A 12,737-nucleotide genomic window follows, 5' to 3' on the forward strand; every position below is an offset into this window, starting at 1 on the left:
TCTTGCCAAAATTTGATCTTTATGTCTTCATTAAATGATAAATCTTTTTCAGTGAAACAAATATATTTCTGTACATTCAACATCATTTGGGAGGGTCTTCGCTTTCATGTGAGCCATTTCTGAAACCATTTGAATAAATAAAAGTCAGGTTATTAGCAATTGTTTTTACAAAATGGATAAGCGACAAAACTTTTGTCAGGGACTGTAAGCTAGCAACACCAAGGTTACAATCAGCTCTTCCAACTTCTCATCGAGTAACCACTTACCTGATGGCAATTTTCTTGATCCCGGTGACCAGAACCATCTGTTCCAGAACAGTCTCACTAGTAGGGGACAGGCACTAAATAGAAGAAAGCGCAAAATGTTTAACAAAACCACATTATTTTTAAGGCTAAAAGGAATTGTTTCTTACTAGGCCTGTCGCGATAACAAATTTTAGCCTGCGAAATATTGTCTCATAAATTATAGCAGCATAGACTTCACTATCAGTTGACGAGACAGCTCCTATAGACATTGCGCCACGAGTTCCCGTAGGGGGCCGGGTCAGGAAGAGCGTCCTGGCATCTTTCACTATGATAAACTCAAACACACGCTGCGTTCTAATTCCGGATTTACAGTTGTGGTAAAAAATTTACATACACTTGTGAAGAACATAATGTCATGGCTCTCTTGAGTTTCCAGTTATTTCTACAACTCTGATTTTTCTCTGATAGCGTGATTGGAACAGATACTTCTTTGTCACAAAAAACATTCATGAAGTTTGGTTCTTTTATGACTTTATTATGGGTAAACAGAAAAAAGTGATCAAATTTGCTGGGTCAAAAATATACATAAAGCAGCGCTAATATTTGGTAACATGTCCCTTGGCCATTTTCACTTCAATTAGGCGCTTTTGGTAGCCATCCACAAGCTTCTGCCAAGCTTCTGGTTGAATCTTTGACCACTCCTCTTGACAGAATTGGTGCAGTTCAGTTAAATTTGATGGCTTTCTAACATGGACTTGTTTCTTCAGCATTGTCCACAAGCTCTCAATGGGGTTTTAGTCAAGGCCATTCGGAAACCTTAATTCTAGCCTGATTTAGCCATTCCATTACCACTTTTGATGTGTGTTTGGGGTCACTGTCCTGTTGGAACACCCAACTGCGCCCAAGATCCAATCTTCGGGCTGATGACGTTAGGTTATCTTGAAGAATTTGAAGGTAATCCTCCTTCTTCATTATCCCATTTACTCTCTGTAAAGCACCAGTTCCATTGGTAGCAAAACAGCTTCACAGCATTATACTACCACCACCGTGCTTGACGGTAGGCATGGTGTACTTGGGGTTAAAGGCCTCACCTTTTCTCCTCCTAACATATTGCTGGGCATTGTGGCCAAACAGCTCGATTTTTGTTTTGTCTGACCACAGAACTTTCCTCCAGAAGGTCTTATCTTTGTCCATGTGATCAGCAGCAAACTTCAGTCGAGCCTTAAGGTGCCGCTTTTGGAGCAAGGGCTTCCTTCTTGCACGGCAGCCTCTCAGTCCATGGAGATGCAAAAGACGCTTGACTGTGGACACTGACACCTGTGTTCCAGCAGCTTCTAATTCTTGGCAGATCTGCTTTTTGGTGATTCTCGGTTGAATCTTCACCCTCCTGACCAATTTTCTCTCAGCAGCAGGTGATAGCTTGCGTTTTCTTCCTGATCGTGGCAGTGAAAAAAAAGTGCCATGCACTTTATACTAAAGCTGAAACGAATACTCGAGTAACTCGAGTTTAAAAACTGATCCGAGTAATTTTATTCACCTCGAGTAATCGTTTATTTTGACAGCTCTAAGCATCATGTTTTGCTCGGACTACTTTTAATGCGGGACAATGCGCTGATGTTACGTGCGGAGAGGAGGGGGGGGGAATTACTGCAGCCGACAGCCGCTACAAACGACGCCGACGTTGCTAAATACTAGCCCGCACGATGCTATGTTGGTAGCAGGTAGCGTCTGATGCGTCTCATAGAGATCACACGTATTTTGAACTAGATGCACATGACAGACTCGGCCGCGTCTGGGCAGCGTTAGTAAACAGCCGCCATCTTAAAGCAGTAGAGCACTAATAAAGAGCGCTAAGCGCTAATAAATAAGATTAACGTTACTGTCACTACTATCTCACGTAACGTTAGCCCTGCGGAGGGCTAGGTTTCTATTAATTATGACCACTGTCGATGCGTGGCTAACGTGTCTTACATACAGGCTTTAACATAACATAGCATTGTGGAGTGATGAGGGTGTAAAATAAAAACTTAATAATGCTAACTATCAATTTTAGCTCAGTAGTCTTAGCTGGATAAAACACCAAGTAGCACTGGTCCCTAATGTAATACAGCCTGTATCATACATTTATTTTGAACACCGCAAAAACTCAAAATCCTATCAGGACTTACAGTTCAGACTAACTTAAAACTTAACTAGAACTTAAAAATGGCTTGACACAAATAGAAATTCAATTGAAACACGTGGGAAAAAATCATAACTTTTAAGTGATGTGTGTTATCAAGCATAAAGGCATTTTTAGGTAAGATATATATATATATTTATATATATATATATATATATAATTTTAATAAGATCTAAGTTTTTTGAGTTAAGCAGTGAATTAGTCTTTTTTTTGTTCTAGTTACATCTGAGATGCAATTGTTGGCTGTTTTCAACAATATACATCGAAAATAAAGACATTGAATGACTGAAAATGGTTCAAGATTAGATTAAATGTCTTTTCTCATGTATATTTATAACTGCTCTTCACCTAAAAATATATTTGTTTTATCCGATTACTCAATTAATCGATTGAATTTTCAGTCGATTACTCGATTACTAAAATATTCGATAGCTGCAGCCCTACTTTATACTTACAAACAATTGTTTGCACTGTTGCTCTTGGGACCTGCAGCTGCTTTGAAATGGCTCCAAGTGACTTTCCTGACTTGTTCAAGTCAATGATTCGCTTTTTCAGATCCATGTATGTATATTTTTGACCTAGCAGATTTGATCACTTTTTTCTGTTCACCCATAATAAAGTCATAAAAGAACCAAACTTCATGAATGTTTTTTGTGACAAAGATGTATCTGTTCCAATCACTCTATCAGAGAAAAATCAGAGTTGTAGAAATAACTGGAAACTCAAGAGAGCCATGACATTACAGTATGTTCTTCACAAGTGTATGTAAACTTTTGATCACAACTGTACATCTGAAATGCAATTGTTGGCTGTTTTCAACAATGTACATCGAAAATAAAGACATTGATTGACTAAAAATGGTTCAATATTAGATGAAATGTCTTGTTTTCTCATGTATATTTTAGGGCTGTCAAAATTATCGCATTAACGGGCGGTAATTAATTTTTAAAATTAATCACGTTAAAATATTTGACGCAATTAACGCACATGTCCCGCTCAGACAGTATTCAGCCTTTTGGTAAGTTTTACAGCAAGGCTTTTTGTGTTGTCTAACAGCGAACTCTTGTGGTCGCTTTGTGACATGGTTTATTGTTTTCTTGGCAGTTCAATATGGCTGCACGACGTCTCGGGCTGACGCCTACGTTGTAATGTTGTGCTTATATGATCCTTGGACAAGATTTGTCCGTAAGTATGGTTGTTGTAAAGAATGTACATATTATTTTAGTAAGCGAAATGTTATATTTTTTGTATGAGACGCTTTTTGTTTATGTTTAGTGAACCTGTATAGCGTGCTAAGCTAACGTTGTTGCTAATGCAATGCTTGTGTACTTTTTTTTGTAGTTTTACAACGGTCTAAAGAGGACAATGGTTTGAGGCCATTTTATTAATAAATCAAATGAAAAAGGAAGAAGTCTGATTATTAAGGCGTCGTTCACTAGCTGTCTAGCTTTGGAAAAAGTAGACGCTTCGGAGTGAGGATAGCATAGACAGATTTAAATGACAGTAGAGTGAAATGCCCACTTCAGTCCTTATGTACCGTATGTTGAATGTATATATCCATCTTGTGTCTTATCTTTCCATTCCAAAAATTTATTTTACAGAATATATTAGTGCTGCAACGATTAATCGATTAACTCGAGTATTCGATTAGAAAAAAATATTCGAATTAAATTTTGTTGCCTCGAGTATTCGTTTAATTAAAGTGGCGTCGTAATGGTTTATTATGAAAGTGTTTGGATTTAGTTTCATTTATTAGGGTGGATACACTGCCCTCTGGTCTGCCTCTTTTCACATGGCTGAATCCAGCTGCTCCCTGATAAGACCAACGTAAGCTAAGTTTTTGTTTGAGCTAATGTTTTTTAATGTATTCATAATTTAGTTTATAGGTATAACTAGCCATTTTTTGTGGGAATATGTGTCTGAGCCATTTGTTTAGAGCATTGTAAAAAAAAAACAAAAAAAAAACTTTAGCATTTTATAGCATTTAAGCTAATGGACTTTTTCTATGTAAGTTAGCCAATTGTTCTTTTGTTTTACATAGATCCTATTTTTTAAAAATTTATACTGTTTGAGGCTCAGCTCAGGTATTTTAATTTTTCATGTTCCTTATCCGATTACTCGATTATTCGAACCCACTAGTCCATCAATTAATCAACTACAAAAATATTCGATAGCTGCAGCCCTAGAATATATATATAATTTACAGAAAAATATGGCATATTTTATAGATGGTTTGAATTGCGATTAATTGCAATTAATTACGATTAATTAATTTTTAAGCTGTAATTAACTCGGTTAAAAATTTTAATCGTTTGACAGCCCTAGTATATTTATAATTGCTCTTCACCTGAAAATATGTTTTATCCGATTACTCGATTAATCGATAGAATTTTCAGTCGATTACTAAAATATTCGATAGCTGCAGCCCTACAATCAACACACAACAACACGCACGCACGTACGTGGCGAGAAAGCGCAGCCGGGAAAATTACCACCCTCATTTTCATTTAACATGCGATATACTGACTTATTGCATATCGCGGCAGGCTTACTTCTTACCTCCACTGTTTGTTCTGTGGCTTTTGGTCCAGCCTGTCTGAGGGAGCGTTCTACCTGCACTGCCTGCTTGGTTATTGTGCACAGAAACTCTTTACTGCATCGTGTCTGAGGATGATCCTCATCAAACTGCGGAGGAGAAATGATATAAAATTAAATCTGACAAATTCTGATTGCGTTCACTGAGAAAATAATGCTGACCAATGAGGTAAAAGCAGCGAGGGCCTCTTTTTCGTGATTCATGGCACCTCGGTAGTCTCCTTTGCTGCACAGCCACTGGGACACCAAATGCTGACTGCACAGGAAAGAAGAAAACAATGTTAGAAGTTTGGCCAAACAGTTGGTTAAAGAATGGTGAAAACGACATCTTACGTCAGGGCAGTGTGCAAATTTGTTGGGCCAAAGAAGGAAGCATTGAGTCTGAGGGCATTTTTTAGGTACTTCCCCGCTTGGTCGCCAGTTAACAGCAAGCCAAGACAACTCTGAAAGAAATATAATGTTAAGAATGTTTAGAATTGTTATATGTTAATAATAACATTGTTTTGTTTAACCTACATCTAGCCTGGCAATGTACGGGTGGTCCTCTCCATGGATGGTTAGCAGAAGTAGACGTGCTCTAAGCAGACACTTCTGGGCCAGGTTGGTCTCACCTCCAGCACAAACATATACAGCTAAAAGGGCCTACATAAACAGAAGCAAAAACATTTTGAGCTTATGACATAACTTTGTCACTGTAATAACATATCAATAGATTATTTACATCTATAAAGAGTGAGAGCGGTTGTTAGATGGTGCTTTGCAAGGCCCAGATAGTAGAATTCCTTAGTTGTTTTTTTTTTAATGGCGTTTCTTCGGACCGCCGCACCAGTGGCGCCACCCCTATAAATTGGTTGGCCACCCCACTGGCCAACCCGCTTGCCTGTATATCGTTAGATTGTTGTAGCATCAGTTATGCATTTCATCCCAAATGAATGCATTTATTTTCTTTTGTTAAATGTAGGGCTGTCAAATTTAGCGCGTTAACGGGCGGTAATTAATTTTTTTAATCACGTGAAAATATTTATCGCAATTAACACATTCGCGGTACGACTCACTCACGCATTGCCGCAAACAGCCTACAATGGCGCCATTTTACTTATATACAGAGATAAGTGGCAGTGTCAAGTGAGTGGAGTAGATACAAGCATTCATTGGGGCTGTGCTTTTAATTGGCAAAAGCTTTGTCATCTCTCCCACAGTAACTATAAATATTGTGGGAAGCGACGTGGGGACGAATGACAGGAGTTGATCTTTTTCTTAACACCCTGTAGTGTACCTAGCGCAGAGAAGATATAGCATTTGCAGCCACCACACACAGTCATGGTTGCGCCACTTTCCATCATGCATTTGGGCAGAACAGTTAAGTCGCTACAGTATCATTTACTGAAAGCTCGACAAATAGACGAGATGACAATATTTAGTCACAATATACAAAACAAACTCACATTTATCCTTTAAGAATCACAAGTCTTTCCATCCGTGGATCACTTTCACAGAAAGAATGTTAATAACGTTAATGCCATCTTGTGGATTTATTGTTATGATAAACAAATACAGTACTTATGCACAGTATTTTGAATGTATATATCCGTCTTATCTTTCCATTCCAACAATAACTTACAGAAAAATATGGCATATTTTAGAGATGGTTTGAATTTCGATTAATTACAATTAATTAATTTTTAAGCTGTGATTAACTTGATTAAAAATTTTAATCTTTTGACACCCCTTGTTAAATGTACACCTTATGCCTAATATATACATAACACAATACAAACAGAATTGTTGTGGAACTCAAAATGTTGACTGGACAGTTATGGACTATGCACATTAAATCATTAGTAACATCAAATATTACACAATACACCAAAGTATATCAGTAGCCGTGTCCTTAAGTCTTTCTGATAGTTTTCCCCTGACCTTTTTACTGCAATAATATAATGAAAACCTGAAATTATGGCTTTTAGTTTTGGCCACCCCAAGATTTTAAGTGGCCCCATCTGGCCACCCCTATGAAAGATTTCCGGAGGCGCCACTGCGCCACACAGCCCAAACCATTTGACCGACCCTCACCATTCAAATATCAAAATGTCCGGAATTTTCGCACGACGCAGGATGTTTTTTGAACGACCCCCAAAAATTTTCCATTCGCACTTAAACACAGGCTTTAAAAAAAAAAAAAAAAAAAAAAGACCAGAACCCGCCGTGATGATTAAAAAACTGAGAAGTAGCTACTGTAGTATTAACTATTTTATAGGGCTGTCAAAATTATCGCGTTAACAGGCCTTAATTACTTTTTAAAATTAATCACGTTAAAATATTTGACGCAATTAACGCAGATGCCCCACTCAGAGAGATTTAAATGACAGTACACAGTGAAACGCTCATTTGTTGTGTTTTATGGAGTTTTGCCACCCTCTGATGGCGCTTGGGTGCGACTGATTTTATAGGCTTCAGCACCCAGGAGCATTGTGTAAGTAATTATTGACATCAACAATGGCGGCCTACTAGTTTATTTTTTGATTGAAAATTTTACAAATTTTATTAAAACGAAAACATGAAGAGGGGTTTTAATATAAAATTTCTCTAACTTGTACTAACATTTTTCCTTTAAGAACTACAAGTCTTTCTATCCATGGATCGCTTTAACAGAATGTTAATAATGTTAATGCTATCTTGTTGATTTATTGTTATAATAAACAAATAGTCCTTATACATGTATGTTGAATGTATATATCCATCTTGTGTCTTATCTTTCATTCCAACAATAATTTACAGAAAAATATGGCATATTTTATAGATGGTTTGAATTGCGATTAATTGCGATTAATTAATTAATTTTTAAGCTGTAATTAACTCGATTAAAAATTTTAATCGTTTGACAGCCCTACTATTTTAATAAATAGTATTTAAGCGCTTCAAATGTAATAATTATAAGTTTTAAATATGTTACTGTCCCCCCGAATTATTTTTAAACAAAAGTAAAGTAGAAAGATGCTTGTATTTATTCATGGTTCATTGACTGAGTCCTCTCAAATCCGCTCAAGCTGCTCACTTACACATAATGAGTTGCCACGACAACTGTTTAACAAGTTGAACAATGATTGACGCATGCGGCGCTTTGAAGTTTCGGCTTCCAATCGTCTTTTGCAAGATCAAATCTTAACGTCTATCAATCATTGTTAACTTTCATAAGCAACTCCAATGCACTGACTGACCAAGAAAAGCGACAGGAGCGAGAGTGAGAGACTACGTGATCGAATCGGGATAGCAAAATAAAATACTGCATTTACTTATTATTATTATTTAAATAGAAAAAAAATCCGCAATGGGCTGAGGGCGCGAAGTTTGAAGCGCGAAGTACCGAGGGATCACTGTATTCCTACCATTTTTGACCAAATTGCATAACTTACACATAAAAAATTTAAGGACGGTAAGGGGCATAAAATTTGTATACAGAATTTGCCAGAAACTTTCATTTCCCCTTCATTTTCAATGGCAGGAAAACATACTGTAGGAGGTTGTCATTTTTGACAGCTTACCGTTACAGTCCATTGATATTCAACTGGTGCCCAAATAGAGTGGGGCAAATAAGTATTTAATCAACCACTAATTGTGCAAGTTCTCCCACTTGAAAATATTAGAAAGGGCCTGTAATTGTCAACATGGTTAAACCTCAACCATGAGAGACAGAATGTGGGGAAAAAAAACAGAAAATCCCATTGTTTGATTTTTAAAGAATTTATTTGCAAATCATGGTGGAAAATAAGTATTTGGTCAATACCAAAGGTTCATCTCAATACTTTGTTATGTACCCTTTGTTGGCAATGACGAAGGCCAAACATTTTCTGTAACTCTTCACAAGCTATTCACACACTGTTGCTGGTATTTTGGCCCATTCCTCCATGCAGATCTCTTCTAGAGTAGTGATGTTTTGGGGCTGTCGTTGGGCAACACGGACTTTCAACTCCCTCCGCAGATTGTCTATGGGGTTGAGACCTGGAGACTGGCTAGGCCACTCCAGGACCTTGAAATGCTTCTCACGAAGCCACTCCTTTGTTGCCCTGGCTGTGTGTTTGGGATCATTGTCATGCTGAAAGACCCAGCCACGTCTCATCTTCAATGCCCTTGCTGATGGAAGGAGATTTTCACTCAAAATCTCTCGATACATGGCCCCATACATTCTTTCCTTTACACAGATCAGTCGTCCTGGTCCCATTGCAGAAAAACAGTCCCAAAGCATGATGTCCCCCCCACCCCCCCCATGATTCACAGTGGGTATGGTGCAATTCAGTATTCTTTTTCCTCCAAACAAGAGAATAGGCCTGTCGCGATAACAAATTTTAGTGGGCGATACATTTTCTAATAAATTATTGCAATATGCGATATTATTGCGCCCCCCCCCCCCCCATTTTTTTTTTTTTTTTTTTAGCGTTTATTTATTTATTGTCATCATCATCAGTATCATTGACAGTTGCAAGATGTGATATGAGCAACCCGAAAAAAACGAAGAAAAGGGCTGACGAGAGAAGCATATGCTTATCAAGTCCTGTCCCCTTTTAACCGATTTACAATAACACAGTGAGAATACAGTATCTATTAATAGATCAAATACACCCATTTCAACGCAATAAAAGTTTACTTTTAAATTAAAAAATACCCTTTAAGAAATCACATCTAAAAACAATAGAGCATGCCTCTTTCAAGTAAAAGACAACTATATTAATACCGCACAGAAACACATAATAAATGTCTTTTTTTCAAGAAAAAATAAAATTGCACTTAATAACTGAAGCATTTAGGCACATAGGTATAAAGTAATTGCACTTCAACAACAACAGAGAAAAATAGATTAATTAAGCAGCAGTAACAAAAATTTGGCTCCCAAAGGTATCAAATATCATTTAACAGAGGTAAAACGGTCTCATTTCTTCAGCAATGTCGCGGACTTCTATTTTGCGCAGTGTCGTCTGTATTTCTCACATCAAGCGAATATCTCTAATTGTCATGCAGTTTTCTTACTAAGCAGTAAAAACTGGAGAGGATGATAGTGTTTCAACTGAGCATGTAGATTTATTCTGTTGGTCATCTTTGTTGAAACAACCTCCAGAAACATTTTGCAGACTGGTTCGTCCTCTTCCTCATTCCGCTCGCTCATTGCTGTGCGCCGACAGTGCACTCGGCCCTGCCTCCATCCATTAAATGACGGTCACTCAAACACAAATGTATAAAACGAACATACCCAGAAGTCAATAAAACAGAGTGGTGCAAGGAAGCTGAACTTTAAACAGCGCTGTCAAGCACGTCTGCCACACATCTGGCGCAAGCGCGTGCGTCATGCACACACACACGCACGTGACAAACGTGCACGTGCACGCGAGGCGATAAATCGCAGCAGGAAAATTACCGTCTTTTTATATACCGCGCGATAAATGGAATTATTGCATATTGCGACAGGCTTACAAGAGAACCTGTGTTTCTACCAAAAAGTTCTATTTTGGTTTCATCTGACCATAACACATTCTCCCAGTCCTCTTCTGGATCATCCAAATGCTCTCTAGCGAACCGCAGACGGGCCTGGACGTGTACTGGCTTCAGCAGGGGGACACGTCTGGCAGTGCAGGATTTGAATCCCTGGCGACGCATTGTGTTACTGATAGTAGCCTTTGTTACTCTGGTCCCAGCTCTCTGTAGGTCATTCACTAGGTCCCCCCGTGTGGTTTTGGGATTTTTGCTCACGGTTTTTGTTATCATTTAGACGCCACGGGATGAGGAGGGAGTTGAAAGTCCGTGTTGTCCAACCACAGCCCCAAAAAATCACTGCTCTAAAGGAGATCTGCATGGAGGAATGGGCCAAAATCCCAGCAACAGTGTGTGAAAAGCCTGTGAAGAGTTACAGAAAGCGTTTGGCCTCCGTTATTGCTTGGCCCCATTCATTCTTTCCCTTACACAGATCAGTCGTCCTGGTCCCTTTGCAGAAAAACAGCCCCAAAGCACGATGTTTCCACCCCCATGCTTCACAGAAGGTATGGTGTTCTTCGGATGCAATTCAGTATTCTTTCTCCTCCAAACACAAGAACCTGTGTTTCTACCAAAAAGTCTTTTGGTTTCATCTTCTTCATATTTGGTTTCATTTTCTGTTTTTTTTTTCCACATTATGTCTCCCATGGTTGAGGTTTACCCATGTTGACAATTACAGGCCTCTCTAATCTTTTTAAGTAGGTGAACCACAATTGGTGGTTGACTAAATACTTATTTGCCCCACTGTATGTCACTCAATTTTCACATCAGAAACTTGATACTTGAGGAAAGCATGCAGAATCATCTTAATTTTACTCAACAAAAGAACAATTTGCATTTTTTCATGTTCAATCGCAACTTATTTTTGTTGAATTCCGATGTTACTATTGCCTCAACACAATTTTTCACCATATTTTACTCCCAAAGCTTTTGTGGCGGTGAATAAGCCCTGTTTTACATTCAGCTGGACTCCGAATATTATCCAAATGTGCTAAATAAACAAGTTACATCATAAACATACATGTGCAACACTAAAATTGCGTAAATTAATGCTTAACGACACGGCAAAAACATTAACAGTGAGAGAGCGGCGTGCAGTTGATGTGTGCAGCTAACATGCATCGGAGAAGAACTTTTTCTACATGTCCGTCCATGATCAAGCATAAATTAATATTCCTTTCTTTAAAGAAAGTTTGTAGTGTTTACTTTGGAACCGCTGCATTCGCAGCCATTTTTAACATTAAGCGCAAAGTTGCAATTTTTGATTGCGGTGCAAAATTTGACAGAACACTGAGTAGCTGGGCCTCGTTGTTTTTAGATTGAAATGTTACATAAAATAAAACACGTAAAAGGTGAATTTTTGTTTTTATATAGACGCAGAAATGTCTAAATTAATACTTTTTTGCCGAAAAACGGGCAGTTGGCCAAAAATTACCTGACGATTTGAATGTAAAGTTACGCTACTGTGTATGGATACAACATGGAGGCCAAGATTTTTGCACGATGTTTCCACCCCCATGCTTCACAGTGGGTATGGTGTTCTTCGGATGCAATTCAGTATTCTTTCTCTTCCAAACACAAGAACCCGTGTTTCTACCAAAAAGTCTTTTGGTTTCATCTTCATATTTGGTTTCATTTTCTGTTTTTTTTTTCCCCACATACTGTCTCTCATGGTTGAGGTTTACCCATGTTGACAATTACAGACCTCTCTAATATTTTCAAGTGGGAAAACTTGCACAATTAGTGGTTGACTAAATACTTATTTGAACCACTGTAAGTGGATGCCATTGACAGCCATGCAACAGGACATGTCCCCGAAATGTCCCCCAAGATGTGTATCTACCATAGCAAAGCTTCATCCTAATTTTTCCAGATATTGCAGTTTCTAGTTCAATGTAGTATTTGCATGATTTGACAACAAAGAATGGGTGGGAAAAAAAGTATGTATGTGCTTACATATTGGTGGATAGTGTTGGGGTGGTCAAACCCAAGGACCCTCTCACTGATGACTACTGCTCTCAGTTGGACACTGCGGGCCTTTGGAACAAAGAAAGATTTTTAAACAACAAAATCCACTCCCATGTTGTTACATCTAGCACAGTACCAGTGAATTTGATGATTGCACTCTGATACAGAGAGCTTGGTTATAATAGTTACAATCACATGCGTGCTCCTTTGGATATCAGCAAACTGTG

At 38.2% G+C, this 12,737-nt stretch overlaps 1 protein-coding gene across 3 annotated transcripts in view; it reads right to left on the minus strand.

Moving 5' to 3' along the window:
• Positions 1-12,737, minus strand: part of si:ch211-166a6.5 (clustered mitochondria protein homolog) — a 76,492-nt gene that overhangs the window by 5,134 nt on the left and 58,621 nt on the right. For all 3 annotated transcript variants that reach the window (XM_057831415.1, XM_057831417.1, XM_057831416.1), the window contains exons 23-28: positions 12,499-12,579; positions 5,539-5,664; positions 5,356-5,465; positions 5,185-5,278; positions 4,987-5,112; positions 267-340 (exon numbers count right to left, since the gene is read on the minus strand). In XM_057831415.1, the coding sequence (XP_057687398.1) occupies positions 267-340; positions 4,987-5,112; positions 5,185-5,278; positions 5,356-5,465; positions 5,539-5,664; positions 12,499-12,579 (611 nt within the window). The remainder of the gene's footprint in view (positions 1-266; positions 341-4,986; positions 5,113-5,184; positions 5,279-5,355; positions 5,466-5,538; positions 5,665-12,498; positions 12,580-12,737) is intronic.

The sequence above is a fragment of the Corythoichthys intestinalis genome, chromosome 3 (assembly GCF_030265065.1).
Source record: "Corythoichthys intestinalis isolate RoL2023-P3 chromosome 3, ASM3026506v1, whole genome shotgun sequence".
Classification (NCBI taxonomy): Eukaryota; Metazoa; Chordata; class Actinopteri; order Syngnathiformes; family Syngnathidae; genus Corythoichthys; species Corythoichthys intestinalis.